General features: G+C 37.3%; 1 protein-coding gene across 2 annotated transcripts in view; it reads right to left on the bottom strand.

The window, feature by feature from the left end:
* The window catches only part of LOC126475075 (epsilon-sarcoglycan), a 106,502-nt gene extending 97,007 nt beyond the window's left edge, over positions 1 to 9,495 (bottom strand). For both annotated transcript variants that reach the window (XM_050102635.1, XM_050102636.1), the window contains exons 1-2: positions 9,233 to 9,495; positions 9,010 to 9,149 (exon numbers count right to left, since the gene is read on the bottom strand). In XM_050102635.1, coding sequence (XP_049958592.1) covers positions 9,010 to 9,149; positions 9,233 to 9,353 — 261 coding nt within the window. In that variant the 5' untranslated portion in view covers positions 9,354 to 9,495. The remainder of the gene's footprint in view (positions 1 to 9,009; positions 9,150 to 9,232) is intronic.
* Between the last annotated feature and the right edge of the window lie 14,556 nt (positions 9,496 to 24,051).

Here is a 24,051-nt window from a genome sequence, read left to right as displayed (position 1 = left end):
TATGACTATGCTGTGGGATGAATCAGGAATACTTTTTAGGTCTAAATAACACATTTTAAATCTCTAACAATTGTTGGCATTTGTTTCATTGGACTTGTCCCCTTGCAGGTTTGGAGTTTTGTGGATGGACTGTATTTAAAATGCCATATATCATCACCAGTTGCTGGGTCATAGGGGTGAAATGCCTAACTTAATTATCTTTCCTGCCAATCTTCGTGGTTTCAAAGGTTGTTAATATTGCTTTCTTGGTTCACAGATGCATGAAAAATACTTACATATTTACAACTTCTGAACCCACTACTTAGCTACTGAATTGGTCACAAAGTAAAGTTGCTGCTGTAGATACCAAACTTATCATGTTTTCAATATATACACAATCTGTTTCCTAGACAAACTCATTTTCCATGAAAATCATTTTGAAAGAAATAACCAGTTTGAAGAAATTGCACATAGCCAGATCTCAGGTGTGAGAAGAATGTGGGAGAGCCAATGTCTGCAATGTGCTTGTTTTGTGCATTGTGTGATGATTCTCAAAGTGAAACAGATGTACATGTTAGACTATCTTTGGCAACTTGACCAAGGGAATTTTGAAAAATGGTGGACAGCCTGCTTAAGCATATCAATTTGATTGTACCATCCTACAGTTTCAAGTGTGACTGTAGCAATGATTCCATTTGTAGCAAAGAAACCACACACAATTTTTTACCTTTGTTACACCTAAAGAATTGAGGATGACCCATATACATTACAGTTTGTTATCTATGGATAAAAATGGTAGGTAGTCATGCATTGTTACTAGTTCTGGTGCTGAATAATGACTTCTATCAGCAAGAATTAGCCCTATCATGCATATTGAACTGCCATCTTGTAAGTAAAACTGTCTCATACTGAACCACTGAAAACCTTTCTAAAATGCAGGTTTACATATTTGTTAAGGCACTGAACTCGTACTGAAGGGGAGGAGGGGTTCAAATCACCATCCTACTATTCTTATTTAGGTTTTCCTAAATAGATTCAGGTGAATGCTACTGATTAAAAGAGGCCACTGATGATTTTATTTTTTATCCCAGTCCAATACAGTACAAGTTAATGTTTCATCTCTGATGACATCAAAGTCAATTAGATGTTACTGACCTCACTTTTTTTTATTAAGAATGTTGAATAAGATCTTTGAGATAATCTCTGATTCAATCCCATGTATTAGTTTATGCTCAAATTCACTCAAACTGAAAAAAACCATCTCATCTCATGGACTTAGTTTGGTTTCAATTCTATGTCTTACAAAGACTGAGCTGGCCTGTGTGGCCGTGCGGTTCTAGGCGCTACAGTTTGGAACCACGTGGCCACTACGGTCGCAGGTTCGAATCCTGCCTGGGGCATGGATGTGTGTGATGTCCTTAGGTTAGTTAGGTTTAAGTAGTTCTAAGTTCTAGGGGACTGATGACCTCAGCTGTTGAGTCCCATAGTGCTCAGAGCCACCACCACTGCCACAGCCACAAAGACTGAATACTGTGCAGTAAACCAAAGGAGGTTCTTCTTCCACACTCAATACAGCGTTGTAATCTGTCAATATAGCCTAAGACTGGATGCAATTACTAGATGTTTGTCTGAGAAATGATAATGGAGCAGAATATGATTTGTCTGAAAACCTTTATATTTATCATCGCACTTTGCCACTTTACCTTCCTTTTTTAAACCTGTATGTCCTTCAAGAACACAATATTTACTGGAAAACTCTGGGTTTACCACACAATGTAACCATTCACCTCAATTGGTCTGCAACACAGGAAAAATGTCACTGTATATATGTGCATAACATAGGCAAACTCAAGTTCATAAACTGATCTACTGTTTTCTCCCTCTTCTTTATATGACTATTTGCTATTGAACACCTCCACTATACAGTGGCTGACTGTATTTAGCATTCCACTATTTTGTATTCTACAAAAACATTACTTAATTAGATGCTTCAACAGTTTGTTTAAAGCAGTAGGTGTTCTGCTGAGCATGAAGGGCATTAATGTGCAGTCTTTTTAAGTGTGATGTAGAGAATAGCATTTTTCTTTGACAAGCATACGCTACTTATCTTTAATGAGAGTTACTAATGCAACTCAAGAAGTGGTTCATTTATCTGTAACTCTATGATGTAGTATTCTACCACTGCCTTTGAGAGCTCTTCCTCACAATACGATCTACAGAAGCAACAGGTGGGTGAATGAGTAAATCACCGTTTTGTCAGTTCTTGATCTGTTACAAGACTTTTAGTCATATAGACTACCATTTCAAAAAACCATCTTAAATTTATCACAAAATGTGTTGTGTTTGACACTGGTTCTCACAAAAACATTACCAATTACAACTCAAATTCTTTGCTAACTGGGGCTTCTCAAGATTTTCATGACTGTGTATGCTGTTTACTGTGATCATCTGGCCACCAAGCTCAGTTTATCTTCTTCTTGTTCATTTTTAGCAAACCCCTGGAACTTTCTTGTATCACACAATTTGATGAAATCAGTGACTACAGCTTCATCAACTTCATTAAAATTATATCCTATTATAACATTTTACGTCCTGGAACTTTGATCCTCCAATAACAGCACTAAGCACCTTGTGTTACAAGTATGCTGTCGCCAAAACCCCACAACATACAGTCAGTTCATTTGCAGTGTTCAAGTAGTGTGACGTACACACCTAATCATGACAGTTCAAGCAGCCAACAACATTCCCTACCTTTTATCCGAGCCTTAAATGATGTGCAGATGACAGAGAATTTGTCAAATTTTAAGAGGGTAGTAACAAACTATAGGATCATAATAATATTACTTGATCATTCCCTGTCAGATTCTCCTGACAATCTGCAATATAAGTGTCACAAAATATCAGTTATCTCCTTTCATTTGACAATTAATTTAATGTACAAGTTTTTATTTCCCTTTCAAATAGCGATAAAAAGTCCTTTGTGAGTTTGTGGATGCAGAATAAGAAAACTAAAACACTTTTACACATTATTATACAAAGGAAGGATTGTTACTCACTGTAACAATGACACACCAAGTGGCATACAGGCACAATGAAAAGACTGTTACACACTGAGCTTTCGGCCAAAACTCTTCTTCAGAAAGGAACAACAACATCAACAACAACACACTCTCTCTCTCTCTCTCTTTTCGCACAACCAGGCACATTACTGCTATCTCCTGTCATTCGAATCAAAATGCAACTGTCAAGCTGAGTGGAAGCAGGAAGCTTTGGGGAAGACAGGAGCGGGAGTGAGTGGAATGGGGAGCGGAAAAGCAATGGAAAAGAGACGGGAAAAAGCCCAGTGGGCGTGTAAGCACAGAGTGGCGCATGATGAGGATGGTGATGTGATAGATTGTTGTTGTTGTGGTCTTCAGTCCTGAGACTGGTTTGATGCAGCTCTCCATGCTACTCTATCCTGTGCAAGCTTCTTCATCTCCCAGTACCTACTGCAGCGCGCATCCTTCTGAATCTGCTTAGTGTATTCATCTCTTGGTCTCCCTCTACGATTTTGACCCTCCACGCTGCCCTCCAGTACTAAATTGGTGATCCCTTGATGTCTCAGAACATGTCCTTCCAACCGATCCCTTCTTCTAGTCAAGTTGTGCCACAAACTCTTCTTCTCTCCAATTCTATTCAATACCTCCTCATTAGTTATGTCATCTACCCATCTAATCTTCAGCATTCTTCTGTAGCACCACATTTCGAAAGCTTATATTCTCTTCTTGTCTAAACTATTTATCGTCCATGTTTCACTTCCATACATGGCTACATTCCATACATCTCTTCATCAGAAACGCTTTCCTTGCCATTGCCAGTCTACATTTTATGACCTCTCTACTTCGACAATCATCAGTTATTTTGCTCCCCAAATAGCAAAACTCCTTTACTACTTTAAGTGTCTCATTTCCTAATCTAATTCCCTCAGCATCACCAGACTTAATTCGACTACATTCCATTATCTTCATTTTGCTTTTGTTGGTGTTCATCTTATACCCTCCCTTCAAGACACTATCCATTCCGTTCAACTGCTCTTCCAAGTCCTTTGCTGCCTCTGACAGAATTACAATGTCATCGGCGAACCTCAAAGTTTTTATTTCTTCTCAATGGATTTTAATACCTACTTTCCTTTACTGCTTGCTCAATATACAGATTGAATAGCATCGGGGAGAGGCTACAATCCTGTCTCACTCCCTTCCCAACCACTGCTTCCCTTTCATGCCCCTTGACTCTTATAACTGCCATCTGCTTTCTGTACAAATTGTAAATAGCCTTTCGCTCCCTATATTTTACCCCTGCCACCATCAGAATTTGAAAGAGAGTATTCCAGTCAACATTGTCAAAAGCTTTCTCTAAGTCTATAAATGCTAGAAACGTAGGTTTGCCTTTCCTTAATCTTTCTTCTAAGATAAGTCGTAGGGTCAGTATTGCCTCACGTGTTCTAATATTTCTACGGAATCCAAACTGATCTTCCCCGAGGTCGGCTTCTACCAGTTTTTCCATTTGTCTGTAAAGAATTTGTGTTAGTATTTTGCAGCTGTGACTTATTAAACTGATAGTTCGGTAATTTTCACATCAGTCAGCACCTGCTTTCTTTGGGATTGGAATTATTATATTCTTCTTGAAGTCTGAGGGAATTTCGCCTCTCTCATACGTCTTGCTCACCAGATGGTAAAGTTTTTTCAGGACTGGCTTTCCCAAGGCTATCAGTAGTTCTAATGGAATGTTGTCTACTCCTGGTGCCTTGTTTCGACTCAGGTCTTTCAGTGCTCTGTCAAACTCTTCACGCAGTATCTTATCTCCCATTTCATCTTCATCTACAGCCTCTTCCATTTCCATAATATTGTCGTCAAGTACATCACCCTTGTATAGACCCTCTATATACTCCTTCCACCTTTCTGCTTGCCCTTCTTTGCTTAGAACTGGGTTTCCATCTGAGCTCTTGATATTCATACAAGTGGTTCTCTTTTCTCCAAAGGTCTCTTTAATTTTCCTGTAGGCAGTATCTATCTTACCCCTCGTGAGATAAGCCTCTACATCCTTACATTTGTCCTCTAGCCATCCCTGCTTAGCCATTTTGCACTTCCTGACAGATTAGAGGGACATAAACTATTGGGTAGATGATATGGAGACAGTAGGTACCATAGGTTGAGGCTGAGATGATTCAGGAGGCATGTTATGTTCAGCTTTATGTTGTGCCACAGAGCGAGCCACTTTGTTCTTGGCCACAGTTTGGCGGTGGCCGTTCATCCTGGTGGACATCTGGTTAGTAGCCATACGAATATAAAAAGCTGTGCAAAGATTGCTGCAGAGCTGGTATGACAGCTGTTTTCACAGGTAGGCTGGGCTCTGATGGGGTAGAATAAGGTTGTGGCAAGACTGGAATAGGAAGTGCCGGTTGGGGGGATTGGGCAGGTCTTGAACTTGCATCTTCCACTGAGATATGATCTGTGTGGCAAGGGTTTGGGATTGGGAGTGACACAGGGATGGACTAGGATGTTGTTGGTGTCGAGTGGATGATGGAACACTACTTTAGGAGGGGTGGGAAGGATCTCGGGTAGGATGTCCCTCATTTGAGGGCATGATGAATGATAATCACAGCTCTGACAAAGGATGTGGTATTGCTGTTCCAGTCTGGGGTGACGAAGGGGGCACTTGTTTGTAGCTGGTTCTTAGGGATGATAAGGTGTGTGGGGGGATATGGCATGGGAAATCTGTTTACTAAGTCCTTCTGCATATTGGGCAAGGGAGTTCTTGTCACTGCAGATATGCCATCCCCATGTGGCCAGGCTGTATGGGAGGGATTTTTTGGTGTGGAAGGGATAACAGCTGTTGAAATGCAGATACTGTTGGTGGTTAGTGGGTTTAATGTGGATAGAGGTGTGGATGGAGCCATCAGAGGAGAGGAGGGGCCTAAGACTTTAGGCAGGGATTGGAATTTATGCTGGATTTCTGGTATGGGATCACTTCGGTAGAGTTTATAGGTGGAGGAGTCAGACAACTGGCAGAGAAATCCCACCAGTTACTCAATGTGGTCTATAACGACAGTGACAGAACCTTTGTCAGCAGGTAGGATGTTTAGATCAGGATCTGTTTTGAGGCGTGCTTCTGTTGAAAGGGCTGTGTATTGCCCTTGCAGGTCATATACCAGCTCTACTGCAATCATAGTGCAGCTTTTTATATTGGTATAACTATCACCCAGCTGTCCACCAGGAGGAATGGCCACCTCTAAACTGTGACAAAGAACTAAATGGACCAACTCCTGGCATAACTTGCAACTGAACATAGCATACTTGATTTGAATGGCTGCTTCACAACCCATGCCATCTGGATGCTCCACTTTGCCACCACTTTTTCTGAGCTGCACAGATGAGAGATATCCTTACAACACATTCTCTGCTCCCGAAATCATCCCAGCCTCAACCTAGGGTAAGCTATTGTCCTCAAACCCTCCACCCAACAGGTTCTGCCCCCTCTGTTCTACCACGACCATCCAATTTACATCCCCTCACCATCATTGTGAGTCACTGCTCTGCCATTGCACCCACTGGTCTTTTCCCCTCTGCTCCTTTTCCACTACACACTCCCCCTCCCTCTTCCACATTTCCCTATGTTGCACCATCCAGCCTTGTTCTGCCACCTCCTAGTCCCCACATGCTCTGCCATGCAACACTGACTCCTCCTCCCCCCCCCCCCCCCCCCCCACGTGTATCTGCTGTCCCTCCCACTTTCCTGCCTCACTCCAGATTGCTGCATCAACTCTACATGATGGTTACATTCTGGATGGAATGGTCAGACATAATGGTCATGCGTATGTGTTATGTGCTTGCTCGTGAGAATATATGTATTTTTTCCTTTCTGAAGAAAGTTTTGCTCAAAAGCTCAATGTGTAACAGTCTTCTCGTTATGCTTTTCTGCAACTCGGTGTGTCATCTTTCCGTTAAGTAGCTATCTATCCTTTTCATAATATTGTTGATATTTCAACCTGGACTCTTCACTGTTACACAGAATAGTAGTGCATCACACAATAAATAGTGGCAGGATACTACGAAATAATGATATGAATCAGCCACGCTGGACTGCCATTTCAATGAAATATAGAAACATTAGCAATGCAGATAATAGCATTTTTGACCAAGATGAACTTCATGTTATGGATTTTTTTACCACACAATACACTGTATCATTTGGATTAAAAAACTATATGTGGTCTCTGACTGAGAATTCAGTATGATGTGAAGACACTATGTCTTACTGCCGTGGTCTCTTGAACGCATGACATGAATCAAAGAGGGGTCCAGACATGTTTCTGAGGATCTCCCTGCATGCAGTTTAAAAGACATTCTGCAATGCACAGTGTTTGTTAGAGCACAACAAAGAAGTTTCCTATCAATCATACCTCAGACAGTTTTCACGGGTGACATGACAGCAATTGTGGAGCCACGGGGAACTGTGGTACCGATCGTACCTTAAACAAGGCATGCACATTCTATCTGACACATAGCTGTATTTCGTGCTTGTGAAATGTGGTAAGTGGATCTGCTTGAAGGAGGGCCAATACTTCAAGCTATAAAGACTCTGCCATAGCAGTTGCTGTTCATATTAATGTCAACAAGCAGATGAGATTAGCTGTTGTGTCGAACAGCACCCTGGATATCCCAGGCTGTGGCTAATCCACGTCCCTGTAATATCCTTTCCTCCAGGAGTTTCACATGAGAGCTTGTGTGGAGTTTGGATGGAAGGAGACAAGGTACTGGTGGAAGTAAAGCTGCAAGGACAAGCTGTGAGTCGAGCTTGGGTAGCTCTGTCGGTACAGCTCTTGCTCACAAAGGGCTAAGGCCCTGAGTTCTAGTCGTGATTCGGCACACAGGTTTACTTTAAGAGTCTGCATTTTTGGACTAACTATTTCTTTTCCATCAACCACTTTCTCCATCTTTCAAATCTTTGATCTTTTCGTAGCATCTGCCCTTTCTTCTCTAATAACTACTTGTTTCCCATCTCCCCTTATTATGTTAACAGTTTTACTCAATTTCCCAATTACATTTCATTTTGCAAACGTAGCCTAGTATGGTATTTCACTTCTGTTTATGGGAATGGATGTAGTCCTACCTATGTATGTAAAATAGTTGATACAAAATGTCACCTTACAGGTATCCAAGTCAATGCCAAGTAAGTTATACTGGAAGAACAGCAGTTGTAAAGTGTAATCAGAAATGCAACTGCTTAGGAGTAGTAGATTCTTGTTAATTATCTCTGTACAAAACACTGACCCCTCTTGTATGGACAATTAAGATGCGATATCACAAAATCCAAACAAATACTCTAATTGGACAATATTCGTACATCAATCCACCACTGACTTGCAATTTGCAAACTTTATTTTGCAGAATGGAAAAATGTGACCTGGGTTATTTATATTTTTTCTTAATTAATGCCTCCATATTCAACCTTAGTCACTGCTAGAGTATCAACTGAAGCATATACGTTTTAATATTGTAAAACACTAAAATTATGAGAAGCAAAACTATAATATAGTTCAGAATTATGGGGTATATCATGAAAAATGGAAGCAAAAGTAGAAAATAGTTCAGAATTACAAGGTATATTATATATAAAAAAATATGCATGTTAAAACCAAACCTGAGAGGTGATCAACAAAAGAGGCAGTATTTAACACAATACAGCCTGCTACAAATGTAGAAATTCTATCGAAATATAGCGAAGCAGGTAACTAATAAAGAGGAATGGAACAACACTGTGGATCAAATAGTATTTAATGATACGAATGTTCAATTTTGAATTTTTTGTGAGGGATGGAGGCGGAGAGTGGTGGATGTTTGGTCTGCCAGTATCGGATCTGTATGCATGTGAACTAGTTTTATAGTGTCCGTGTATCTACAAATATTACACGCAATTTAACTCTATGCAATCTGAGTTATGAAACATGCTCTCTGCTACAGCTTATTGGTGCTACAAAAAACTAAATATTACCTCCAAATCATTCTGTTTCATTGGTGGTACACCATACAAATATCCTTTGCCATTTGATCTGCTGTGTGTATAATGGATCCAGTCTGGAAGGTCTGGGGCATTTAATAAGGATGGTCGATACGTATACTGACTGGTATGTCCTGGGAGAAGAAAATACATACTGGCAGCTACAAGAAATTAAGTTAAATTTCTGTTCGCTTAACGTATTGTCTTTCTCATGTACCTTGCAACGTCCAGTTAAACAATGATGGAACTATGGGCATCACAAAAACTTTAGTAGTAAGAAACGTATCTTGTGCTGCACATGTCGATACCAATAAGAAAAGCAAGGGAAAAAACTTCATTTTATTTTGTGTGAAATGGCTACCTCACTGAATCGAGATAAAATACGAGAGACCGGGATTTACTTCTAGACTGTCAGTGTCAGCATTTTACAATCAGCTTCTCGATCTCAAACTGCCTATTGCGCAATTACTGTAATGACCAGAGAGACTAGAATTAAGACCACAGACATTTTACACATATGCTACATCGCCTCTTATCTATGCCGGCATGCGGATAGAACAGACAGCCTGCGCTCCGCGATTGGCTGTTTTTTCATAGGTGATAAACAGGAAGGACGCACAGTCTAAAAAAAATGAGCAGTAGTGTCAGGACAGTAAGTGCGGACGTGTGCCTTTATTTCACTATATACTTTACGAGAGGTATTGTGGCTGCACTCCTTTCAAAGATGTACTTTGGCTTCATAGGGTGTAGACTGTAGAGAAATATCCGCTACCACTCACAATAAAAGATTATATATTCGTCACACGACTGGTTTCGAAATTGTGGCCATCCTCAGATGCTTACATATTCATGTACATGTTCATATTGCAGGAGATAACTGTTTGAATAAAAAGAAAATTATTTGCTGGTGACTAAACAGATACAAGTGGAACAACTGTAAGTGGTAAGGCAGTATTTATCGAAAATATATCTGTACTTACATAAAGATGAAATATCGTTATTGTAATTATGCTGTGGTGACAGTTTTTCCAGTCAGTTGCACATTTGTTGCCATTTTCACATCCATGTTTCATTTTTTTAAATTTAGCTGCATATCACGAGTTCACGACACAGTAGTGAAATATGCTGCTAAATTTTCAAAAACTGAAACATGGACGTGAAAATGGTACAGGACTGTAGGTAGAGTGGTCGAAGAGTGCCCTATGGAAGTGCCAAATCTTAAGGTGCCTGTACACTGGAGTGAACAAGTGTACATGCATCAGTGCAACGGGAGGCAAGATGCGTTCATTCAAGTTCGTTTGGCATACGCAAGTGTTCGCTCATGATCCACGTTTTGTCAGTCTTGGAGCGAATCCTTGAATGAAGTTCATGTGATAAACATGTACTTAAGTGTCAGTGGTTTTTACATCCTCTGTGGGTGCCAGTAACAGCACAATGGATTATGGTAAGTGAAGGCAACTAATCATGAGTCAGATGCAGAAAAATCCAGTGATATTTTGTTTCTTCATTTGTTTCACTTCATAAGCGGATCCCAGCAATTTAAGCTGTGTTGTTAGGTTCCTGAATAACCACTTCTTCGAAAGTCATGATATATTCACAGAAAGAAAGCAAAGCATTCTTGGCAGTGACGATTGTAAATATGATTGCTGCTCGTTTCATTCACAGCGATTTCAGGTTTGCTGTTATATTCCTGCATATTCACAGCTTTGGAAATCTAATAAACCAGCATCTTCCACCCAAAAAAAATTATTTTCAGTGATTATCATTAGTTTCTCTATAATGTCGCAGTATCCGAATAAACGACGCAATATATTAGAATTTAAGAAGTTTTTGCTACCCTCCAAGCTAATGGAAAAGTGCTAATTAAACATAATACAAATTTCAAATTCCTACGAACCAAAGGAAATATCAGCAAACTTTTTTACAGAATGAAAGAAATGAGGAACAACAGTCTTGTTGAATACCAACATATGTGCATTATGATACAAACAAAATATAAACGAACTTTAACTGAAAGAAACACTTTTAATTCCACCTAAACAGATGAATAAGAGGATACCAGTGTAAGTGGTTTATTTTCAAATCCTTGTTTTTTCTGTGAGTCAAATTTGACGTTAGGAAAAGCAAATGGTCCATATTTGAAACTGTAATTTTGTATAATACTACAAACTTGAATCAAAATTTTAATGTGAAATTGATAGGGTGAGAAGAATGTAGTTAAATTAAATGTGACGATATGTAAGCACAAACATTCAGTTGGCCTTAGAAAGTTGAATGTAACTACATCAAAATTTTTATTCAATGATGAATCAAAGTAAACTTTGTAACAATAGCAGAGAACTTACTCATACAGAACTCAAAGACAAACATTGAAAACTTCCAAAATGAATAACGAAAATAAAGGTATTCCTAAAAGTAATTTGTTGTTTGAGGGTCTTAATCAAAGTGCATATTTTACATGAAGGCACTGCCTCATTACCAGCGATGTGTCTGACAGGGACAGGGACTGCTCGCATCAGGGTTGGCATAGCAACTTTCGATCGTATCTTTTCTTATACGTCATCATCGGTTCACATGAAAAAAGTTAGGGACAGCATTAAAGATACAAAAACACTTTTGTTACACAGTATGCAGTCCTCGAAAGAATTTTGATCAGTATAGTTGTCTTGTCAGAAGTTGCATAGAGGTTATGTGTCTTTATTATTTATCTGATCCACAAGAAGTGAGAGCTTACATTTCTCACTAACTTTGCGCTGGTAACACCATTACTGGCATGCTCTAATAAGAGTGGTATCTGTCGAGAATGACATTTCGTTCGAAAATAATTTTTGAATGAATTCAATTAATTTTTAAATCCTATTTGAATCATATTTCTGGCTCTGTACAGAAGTCTAATACAAGTATGTGAGACGCTGTGCCATCTCACATTAAACTACAAGTGATATTGAAATACCTGGCAACTCAAGTCACTGAAATACACGTATTGCATTCTGAAGAGCAGTAGTTTTAAATGTCTATGTTATGTACAGTACACTGAAGTTGTTTTGGAAGGTAAAATGGTTCAAATGGCTCTGAGCACTATGGGACTTAACTTCTGAGGTCATCGGTCCCCTAGAACTTAGAACTACTTAAACCTAACTAACCTAAGGACATCACACACATCCATGTCCGAGGCAGGATTCGAACCTGCGGCCGTAGCGGTCGCGCTGTTCCAGACTGTAGAGCCTAGAACCGCTCAGCCACTCTGGCCAGCTTTGGAAGGTAAGATTTTTGGCTCAACAGTTCAGCTTTTTTTATGTTCAGAGTTTGTCAGTGTTCTGTTAGGTCAGAAGTGCTTTAAATGTACTGGTATGGTAGTTAATTTCGTAACCAAATTTTGTACTACTGTGCAGAGCAGTCATTACTCAGAGACAGTGCCAATATGAGCGCTGTTATATTTGCAAAGGATTTGAATGAGGTTCAAGAATAGTTTTAAATTTCTAAAGCAATAAATAAATTTCAATTTCATGGTAATATTTACATTCAAAGTCTATAGCAAAAACCTACTATAGCGGCACCACCGTTTGGGATGGGGAAAGTTAATTTTGTGCGAAACTTTGAGCACAAGTTACAGCCAAGTGTGGGCTGGATTGTAGTGAGTTATGCATACCAACAGTTGCGAAGTAGAATAGAGGCTACAGGCCCATCAAATTACTGAAACAGTAGACATAGCTGTTTGGCATGTCACAAGTCACAGGCAGAAGAGGCCCACTGGCCAACCTAGCGTGTTATGAGAACGTGACGCAAAGCGGCGCGCTTGGGAAAACAGAGGTGCAGAGCTGAGTATAAATAGGTGCCGTTTTCTAACGAGATTTATTCAGGTGTAGCAGCTCTCCTGGACATCAGGGCGTGTCACACCACTGGCTACACACAGCAGCAGATGGGGCGCCAGCATTCCAGTCCATGACGGATCGTTGGTTCGACTCCCTGAGGCCGACGCAAGGTCAATGGCCAGAAAGCCACCGGCGCGCCACTCCACAGCCCGCTACGGCGGGCAGTTGTCCTGGCTTCCAACACATGAAGAAGCAGCAGCTGGCCGCGTGCGGCTCACACTGCGCAGCGCTGAGTTGGCAGGGATGCAGACCGCTGAGCCTACTGTCGGCGCATCCTGACCCGTCGCAATATTGTGGGTGTCCAAGGCCAGCATGTCACAGCATTGTTTTGTACAGGCTGCTGGGGTTCTTCCTCAGCATTGCGGGGCCCTGTGATGCAGACTAAGAAGAATAAGGGCACTGTTGTTGGAAACAATAAATCACTTGGAAAGCTCAGATGAGTCTTAATACGGCACCTCCTGGCACCAGCCACTACACTATTATCATTATACTGAAATGAACAAATACCTATACAGTACCGACTGTTCTGCAGTAATATAAATCTCAGCAAGTTGATACTCTCAGTTTCAGCAGCTTTAGTATGTTCTATACATCAAAGATGGTGTATTTATTAAAATAATTGATTATAAGGAGTTGCTGAACGCTAGAGTGGTGTTCCGATCACACTGTTTAAGTAGCAGATACAGCATTTCTTTTATGGCAAAGATATGTTGATATTAGTTTGAACATGCTAGTAATAATCCTGATGTTTAATAGCAAATAAAAGACAGCGACATAGACATGAATTTGATAAAAATATCCAACATTCAAAAGAATTAGATGGAAATGGTAATGTGTTAACTCATGCATTTCTGTAACTATTAACAATAACCAGCAGAATTAGATATGGATGACAATGTGTTGTGCTACTTGAAGATTAATGAAGATACATCAAAATACCAAATAAATCTGTGTGAAGTATTAGTGCATGAGAGTAGATTTACATTAGGTTTACAACACACAGATCTTTGTGGATTAAAATGTATCCTTCCTATAATCTGATTTACAGTTATCTGAAGATGACATCAATACTATTCAAAGGTTATGTGGTAAAATATTACTAACACCAATGGAGCCAACTGTATCAAACTACGCCAGTTATATCATCTAGAACAATTGAACTAGTTGAATCATTATGCCAAAATAAGAATATCGGTTACTTCTTATTTGTGAATGGAATTTTAGATATTTTTTTTATAAAAGATGGGTGTGAAATGTTGATAATGATACAATACCAAAATCACAATTAGTAACTAACTGGTTAATAATTTACCATAATATTTACAAACTATAACTAGCATGTATAAAAGGCCAAACTGTGAAATTGTAACATCTGTTGACAAAATTATATATATGATGTATTTAGAAACATTACAATTAATTCCAGGATATCCAGAGACATAGTCCAGTACAGGCTTCCGTAAATATTCGGTATTAAATGGCGCAGTCAACACATGTTCAGGAAGAACATTTTTATTCTTTACTGATTTTTTTTCTATACTTGTTGGAAGAGTGCAGCTTTAAATGTAAAGTATGTGGTAATATAAACAGAAAATTTCCAGGGTTACCAGTATATACGAATTCTGCAGGAGGTACATTAATTGGATGTCATATTTTTTCTAATACAGAACATTTTATGAATATAAAGAACTCACAGAAATAGTAATAAAAGGTGGATCAAGTGATTTATGACTATTTGGTGTAGACTCTATTAAACCATCTGCATTAATGCCAGATCTAAAAATTGTACTAAAACGTACATTATGAAAGCTTGATGACTTTATTGATATATAAATTGATTTGGTAGCTATGCGTAATAGTGTCAATAAAACTATTGAAAACATTGCATGATTTGTTATAGACAATGTGTATCATGTTACAAATGTAGATATTATTAATACCAAATTGAGCTATAAAACATTTACAGAGCTCAATAATTGTTTGAAAATTATATTACCAGATAACTGTGCAAAAATGATAGGTTGGGATGGTTGCACAGCCATGAATTACTGTCACAATAAATGAAGAAGTTACGTATATACTGTAAATAAAATTAAGATTCTTATGTATAATAAATTGTTATCAGTGTAACAATGTAAAAAGTATTGATGAATTTTATTTCCATAAATATCGAACATGGTCATGGAAATTTATGCTAGCAATGCGCATTTTATTATACTGAGGGTCTTATCAAATTCATGAATATAAAATATTACAAAAGGTTCCATGTGAATGTGATAGAGGTTTAGCTAGGAGCATATGCAAATGACATGTAAAAACATTAACTCATAACAATCTCACAGTCACGAAAATTCTTAGTAATTATTATAGCTATAGAAGATAAATCTGTATGTAGTTATGAAAGTAATTAATAGCTTTTATATCTATAAAACGGTGCATTTAATTGCAAAATCAAAATTACTCCTCTGATTGTATCTAGTGGTTAATTGTTGTCTATATAAAAATAGACATCCAGTTCTATCTACTTGTTAATTACAGCTATTAAAAAGATACATATGATTGTGAAACCATTAATTGATCACAGATACTAAAAATACTTAGTAATTTTTATCTATGTGAAAAGTTCCAACTAATTGTATCTAGTTGTTAATTATAGCTACTAAATAATATGTATATAAAAAGATACATCTGATTGTGAAATCAAAACTATTCATTTCATTGTGGAATTAGAGCTATTAAACAGATACATCTTTTTGTTCCTCACTGTGAAATTATAGCGAATGAATATTATCTACATCGAAGATACATCTGTTTCTGTTTGTAAAATTGCATCTTCAAAACATTTTTAATAATGTTAATATTAGTAAGAAATATATCTGTATCTAGTTGTAAAATCATCAATTTCAGATATTAAACATCACATCAATCAAAGACACATCTAGATCTAGTTATTCTATCAGAGATAGAAAAAGAATTCTCGATAGCTTTTATCCTATGTAAATGGATCATATAAATTTGAGAAGTCTAACATTTAAACAATTGAGACAATACGCTAAATAATATACAATTAAAGGCTATAGCAGTAAAGCTAATGAATTAATAAATGATATATTAGATTATAATCCTATTCTACATTAACTGAATTAAGAACTGTAGCTATAAATCTAAATCTTAAAGGCTATTCTAAATTACGCAAAAACAAATTGATACAGTTTATTAATAATATTCAAATAATAATTCCATTTGCTGTAGATATACTTGAGAAGCCTAAGACACAAAATGTCCATAAATATCATTTGACAGAAAAGCATTTCGATGTAGACTTGTAACATATAAAAATGGGAATAATCTCAATATGAAAGCTCCACAACATAATGACATCTGCTAAATCTACAACATATGGCTTAATAAAAGATAATCTTAATATACACAGTGGATTGGTGGTGGATTTGAAATTATGCTGTGATTTCAAAATGGACAAGACTAAAGTAATAAAGGAGTTTGAATTTTCATCATCTAACTATGCAATATTAAACGAAAAAGACATAGCTAAATTTTACACAAGGGTTGTCCATGAAGTACGGTCTTCAATGAGTTACCGTCAGGACTGAGCGAACTAACTTAAATCTGACAACAGCGCCATGTTCCTCGCTTCCTGCACCACTATGCATGCCAGTTCTATCTGTGATGCTCATTCTTGACATGGCAGCCATTAACGATGGAAGGGAAATCGACACCGCGCCAAGCGTGAATTGCGTTCTGTGATAGTTTAAAGGGTGATATAATAGATTTTGGTCCAAAAAATCGATTTTTCGAAAATATTATTTTCTTAAAGTAAACACTTTAATCAATGTCGTGAGTGAATTTTATCGTGATAGCAGCTTTAGGAATGCCTTTAAATCGTTAAACTGATTATCTCTGCACTGGTAGACACTCCCACCTTTTCAGACATTTTGGAAACTGCTTCCTTCAGCGGAATTTTTGTCAGTCTGAAGGCTATTTTCTTTCGATATCTTTGGCTGACATGTATATCTCTGGCTGACATCTACAGTTTTGCCTGAAAACTTTCTTGCATGTGGTTTATTTACGTTTTGACAATACTAGCACATATTAGTAGGTGGAAGGTTGATTTCGCAAACCTTTAGGTGAAAATCAAGATTGGTGCACATTGGGTGGTGTAAAAACTGTGTTTAGAAAGTTAAGATTTCACAGAAATCGATTTACCAACAAAAAAGAGGAAGCAGCTCGAAATGAAGAACATAAGCTCTCAGTTTCAGCGTCCAAATTTGGGACAGGATAATTGTACAGGTGCATGAATGATGTTGATATGGATTCCACTGGATTCAGACTTATTGATTTAGAGCTTTTCTGTCAGGCTATGAAGTTTTCATGTTCATGTGTTAGCTGTAAAAATACGAAATGCATGATTACTGTTGAAGGAAGAAGAGTGGGAATAGCTTGTGATTTTAAATTAATTTATAATTCGTGTGGCTATGAATTTTCATTTACCTCCTCCAAAAAAAACTGATACTGGTACCTAAGAAAGCACTTTTAGATTAGCATATACTCTGAGACGCCTTGGACAGGGCAGGGAAGGAGGTGATTTATTGTGTGGTTTCTGAACATGCCTCCACCCTGTGCAAGGTTTGAAAAAATAAATGAAGAAATGTCTGATGCTGTATGCGATACTGCCAAAGTGTCTATGAAGAATGCTGTGGAGGAATTGGTGGAAATAAACCAAAAAGTAATAAATCCTGGGGTAGATTTTCATGTCAGTGAATCTTCTACAAATGTTACTGAACTGTGTGTGTGTAGATGGGACCTGGATGAAAAGGGGTCACTCATCTCTGTATGGAGTTGCATCTGTTATAGGTATTGACTCAGGTAAAGTTTTAGATGTAGAAATTATGTCTAAAGACTACCACCAGGTGCAACAAGGAAAAGGTCCGACAGTGAAGACAAAGAGAAACTGTAGCAAGAAAAGCATGCAGTAGCATGGTCTAAATACTATAGTGGCTCAAGTGGGGGTATGGAGACTACTGCAGTTGTGAGGATGTTCTCCATATCTGAGGACCAGTATGGTGGTAGATATACTAAATACCTTGGTGATGGGGACTCCACTTCGTTCAAAACTGTAACAGATAAAAATCTGTAGAATACAACAACAGAAAAGGTGGAATGTGTTGGCCACATCCAAAAGAGGCTTGGTGGTAGAGTTCATCGCTTGCTGAAAGAGAAGAAAGGTGAAGTACTTGAGGACGGAAAACCACTAAGAGGAAATGGGAGCCTTACTCTGAAAGGAATTGATTCTCTTCAGTTATTTCATGGGAGAGCTATCAGCAAAAACACACATTGTTTAGAAGCAATGAGGCGTGCTGTGTGGGCAATTTCTTTCCACGAACTATCCACTAACAATAAACCAAAACACAATCTTTGTCCGAAAGACAATTAGTGTAAGTTCAAAAACAGAGATGAGACATATTCACATAAACACTCATTAACAGAACCAGTTATGAATGGAATGAAGACCACATCCATGTGTCTTGCAAATCCTGATTTACTGAGGAAATGTCTTCACAGAAAGACACAAAATGCAAATGAAAGCCTCAGTAATTTGATTTGGATTAGATGCTCAAAACGGACATTCTGTGGACTTGAAGTACTCTAAATAGGTGAATATGATGCAGTTTTATGTTACAATAACGGAAATAATGAAAGATTTGAAGTGCTGCAGAGAGCTGGTATAGATCCTGGTGTTTACAACAAAAGAATTTTACACCACCGACGAGAGTAGGGTCAAGAAAACTAACAGACCAGTGTCTTACCATCAAATACAGGCCAGGCAGACTCGAAGAGGAGAGAAGAGAAACCTTGAGGATGAGGAGTATCAGTATGGAGGGTTTTAAAACTGAGGTAAGCTTATTACATGTAGAAGTGTGAGAAGAAAATCTTTGAACCTGATTTTCTCTGTTTTACATTATTTACGTTATTAGAAGCCTTTTATCAGAATGTATATCTGTTAATGCTATGAAATTTTCAGGAACTGTCCGTAACATGTTGCTGTCCCCATGGAACAAAAAAATTAGAGATCCTGCAATTACATTCTGATTTTTAGGTGATTATATGTAGAACAAAAGTTAATTTTGGATGCAAAATTAAAAACCCTGTTAAAGATGCAGTTTGTATGATTAATTAATAACTGTCATTCAGTGGTCTTATAACCTTCTCAGGACACTGTAATAAAATTTTCAGATTAATTGCATGATGAGAATTGGAGTTATGATTTTTTATAAAAGACAATAAAAAAATTAAAAATTCAAATTTCTGGTAATATATTAATCCTGCATATTTTATAATATTTTAAAACACAGCTCTTTTGCTTTATACTCGCAAAATTTAAGATTTGTACATTAATACAGACACATTCCACATCATTACGAAGTGTAGTATTCATGATCTATGTAACAAGTATTAATCTAATCTAATCTAATCTAATCTAATACATACAGCTGTAAATATTTTTTAAATAAAGGTTTATATTTTCTGTTACATCCCCCCGTTAAAGAGTCAACTCTTACTGATGTCGATCATCAGTTCACCAATGTATATGGAGAAAAGTGTATGGACGTAAAATATGTATGTAAGTGGTGTAGGAAGTTCACAGATGGCCATACAAACATGAACAATGGGGCTGACTGCTGGTTGCCTATCAGAAAAGAGGTACAACAAACAATGTGGCAACGTACTGCGAGACACTAACAAAGCTACTCCAGGCTATTCAGAACAAAAGGAGAGGTCGGTTGACAAAGGTAGTTCGTTTGCACCATGACAACGCCCACTTTTATGTCGCTAGCACCATAACAGATCTCATCGCCAAATTCGGGTGGGAAATCAACGACCATCCACACACCGCCACACACCGTTGGGTGGCTTGCGGAGTATCAATGTAGATGTAGATGTAGAACCCTGATTTGGTTCTCAGTGACTACAATTGGTTACCCAACTTGAGACGACACTTAGGGGAATGCAATTCTCAAGCAATGGGTAGTTGAAGCCAGCTGACCATTCCTTCCTCCATGAGTCATCAGGAGAGTTGTATGATGTGGGTATGAAAAAGCTTCTGCAGCATCGACGATTGTGATGGGGACTTCATTCATAAATAGCTTAAAGACCAAGCTGCTTCCAGGCTACTTCCAGAACCTATAATTGGTTTTGCAACATAATGATGTTTACTATGTGTAAAAGCTTGGGTGACCTTAATTTATGGACAACCCTTGGATTAATAGAAAATGATAATTTTGAAACTTATGCAAGATTTTCAAGATAGATGATCGGGATTGATGTTGGATAGAGTATTAAAATTACAAATGATACTAATAAATATTCACCTCTTTATGGTTCATGTTGTTGTTGTTGTGGTCTTCAGTCCTGAGACTGGTTTGATGCAGCTCTCCATGCTACTCTATCCTGTGCAAGCTTCTTCATCTCCCAGTACCTACTGCAACCTACGTCCTTCTGAATCTGCTTAGTGTATTGATCTCTTGGTCTCCCTCTACGATTTTTACCCTCCACGTTGCCCTCCAATGCTAAATTTGTGATCCCTTGATGCCTCAAAACATGTCCTACCAACCAATCCCTTCTTCTAGTCAAGTTGTGCCACAAACTTCTCTTCTCCCCAATCCTATTCAATACCTCCTCATTAGTTACATGATCTACCCACCTTATCTTCAGCATTCTTCTGTAGCACCACATTTCGAAAGCTTCTATTCTCTTCTTGTCCAAACTGGTTATCGTCCATGTTTCACTTCCATACATGGCTACACTCCATACATATACTTTCAGAAACGACTTCCTGACACTTAAATCTATGCTCGATGTTAACAAATTTCTCTTCTTCAGAAACGATTTCCTTGCCATTGCCAGTCTATATTTTATATCCTCTCTACTTCGACCATCCTCTGTTATTTTGCTCCCTAAATAGCAAAACTCCTTTACTACTTTAAGTGTCTCATTTCCTAATCTAATCCCCTCAGCATCACCCGATTTAATTTGACTATGTCTCATCATGTGTAGAATTACTAGTTCAAATAAGAAATAAGAATTCATGCATAAATATTAAAAATTATGATGAAAAATGTTTGATTTAGTCAATAGCACAAGCATTATATCCAGCTACACCTATAAATAAAGCTCCTAATCGAACTAGTAATCATGAGAAATACATAGAACAACTAGAAAGCAAAACTGGTCAAATAGAGTGTGCATGAAAATTATTGGTAGTCCTAACATTGAATGTAAGTTAGACATATCGATTAATGTATGTGTGTATGATGAAAAGTATGAAATATATCCATTAAAGATTTCAAATGTGAAAAGAAAATACGGATAGATCTACTCTACATAAAAGATAGTAATAAATTCCACTATAGTTGGAATATAAATCTGTCTCGTTTAATTTGATCTCAGAAAAGAATACGTATTGAAAAATTATGTTCTTGTAAAAATCTGTCATGCATAATTCGATTTCAGAAAACAATACATACTGAAAAATTGTAAAATGCGTAAACAACATTTTACAACAGAAAAGAACCTAAATTACACAAAGAAAATTATTCAAACAAAGAGCCAGTTAAAATTACATAACATAATAAAAGTTTTCCCGTGTTCAATAAACAATATCTGTTATTTACTCAGATTTGAAAGTTTGCTCCTGAAAATGGATACAACTGATACAATCCCAAATTAATCATAGATGATGAAATATCAAAAACATGAACCAAATGGATTCTGTTGCTATATAAAATATGTTAGTTACTATTACAAAGATCTAGCGATATAAAGAGGCCCAGATGCAGCTAAAAAATTTATTGACATGTGGAAAAGTGTAGAAGAATTTGGGAATATACATTCACAAATTACACCAATGAAAAAATTAATAAGTGAATGACAATCAGTCCATTCAAAATCCAGTAAATGCTCATTATGTTAATCAACAGGAAATTATATAGCACCATTGTATAATAAATGTAATCTAAAACTACAACATCGAAAATTTATGACTACATTCTTATATAATCTTACTAGCTTTGATTCACAGTTGTTTGTGAAAGAACTTAGGCATGATGAAAAAGAAATAAGTTTGATTACAAATAATGAAGAAAATATACAAGCTTTGGTAAAAAAAACAAATAGCTTAAAATGAGATTTAATACAAATTAGTATCAAATATGGGAAAATAACAAATAACTAATATTAAGCAAATCCTTACTGATGACAAAGTGGATCTGATCGCTAGAAAAGGTGTATATCCACATGATAAGTATTTTATCCACCCTCAGCAACTGTGGTGGTATGCAAAAAAATAATAAGCAACTCATTACATAAAAGAAATTTAATTTTTTTAACAGTGCCCTTCTCAGAAGATTATATCTGTTGCAATGCTTTCAAGTGTCAACAATAGAGACACAGAAAAATGTGGTGGTTATGACTGGTACAGAAATTAAATTTCTTTTATGAAACTGGTAGCTTATTATTTTGTTAGATAAATATGATTGTATGAATAGTTGAAAACGACCTGATGAAGCACAACTACCACCTAAAACCTTATTATATCACAGGCTGAATGAACTTACATTAGTGACAATGACTATGAACATGTAAAATTAATACGGAATATGTCTAATATAAAAGGTGTGAGTAAATATCACAATTTATATCTGAAAGATGATGTGTTAAAATTAGCAGACGTTTTTAAAAATTTTAGATATACGTATGTAGACTCTTATAACGTTAATACACTTGAATTATTACATGGTTATGACATGATATTAATGATAGAAAAAGGAAAAAGAGTTGGTATAGCACAATGCTGTAAAAGATATGGAAAAGTAAATAATAAATATTTCTGAGATTACAGTCCAAATGAGGACTCAAATTATTTGTGAGTCAATATTTACCATACGATGGACCTGAATGGAGAAATAATTGGAATATTGATGTGATAAAAATTGCCAACGATTCAGATACAGCATATGTATTTGAAGTTGATTTGGAGTATCCAAGAGTGCTACATGATAATCATAATGATCTACCACTGCCACAGGAAAATAAAAATAAACTATTAAATATATTAAATAATAAATATAAATATGTGATACAGTGTTGTTGTCGTTGTGGTCTTCACTCCAGAGATTGGTTTGATGCAGCTCTCCATGCTACTCTGTAGTGTGCAAGCCACTTCATCTCCCAGTACCTACTGCAACACACATCCTCCTGAATCAGCTTAATGCATTCATCTCTTGGTCTCCCTCTACGATTTTTACCTTCCGCGCTGCCCTCCAGTACTAAATGGGTGATCCCTTGATGCCTCAGAACATGTCCTACCAACCGATCCCTCCTTCTACTCAAGTTCTGCCACAAATTTCTCTTCTCCCCAATTCTACACAGTACCTCCTCATTAGTTATATGATCTACCCATCTAATCTTCAGCATTCTTCTGTAGCACCACATTTCGAAAGCTTCTATTCTCTTATTGTCCAAACTATTTATCGTCCATGTTTCACTTCCATACATGGCTACACTCCATACAAATACTTTCAGAAACGACTTCCTGACACTTAAATCTATACTCGATATTAACAAATTTCTCTTCTTCAGAAATGCTTTCCTTGCCATTGCCAGTCTACATTTTATATCCTCTCTACTTCAGCCATCATCAGCTACTTTGCTCCCCAAATAGCAAAACTCCTTTACTACTTTAAATGTCTCATTTCCTGATCTAATTCCCTCAGCATCACCCGACTTAATTCGACTACATTCCATTATCCTCGTTTTGGTTTTGTTGATGTTTATCTTATACCCTCCTTTCAAGACACTGTCCATTCTGTTCAACTGCTCTTCCAAGTCCTTTGCTGTCTCTGACAGAATTACAATGTCATCGGCGAACCTCAAAGTTTTTATTTCTTCTCCATGGATTTTAATACCTACTCCGAGTTTTTCTTTTGTTTCCTTTACTGCTTGCTAAATATAGAGATTGAATAGCATCGGGGAGAGGCTACAACCCTGTCTCAAACCCTTCCCAACCACTGCTTCCCTTTCATGTCCCTCGACTCTTATAACTGCCATCTGCTTTCTGTACAAATTGTAAATAACCTTTCGCTCCTTG

Source organism: Schistocerca serialis, chromosome 4 (assembly GCF_023864345.2).
Source record: "Schistocerca serialis cubense isolate TAMUIC-IGC-003099 chromosome 4, iqSchSeri2.2, whole genome shotgun sequence".
Lineage (NCBI taxonomy): Eukaryota > Metazoa > Arthropoda > Insecta > Orthoptera > Acrididae > Schistocerca > Schistocerca serialis.
The sequence above is the reverse complement of the archived record's forward strand: the minus strand, read 5'-3'. Positions and strand labels throughout refer to the sequence as shown.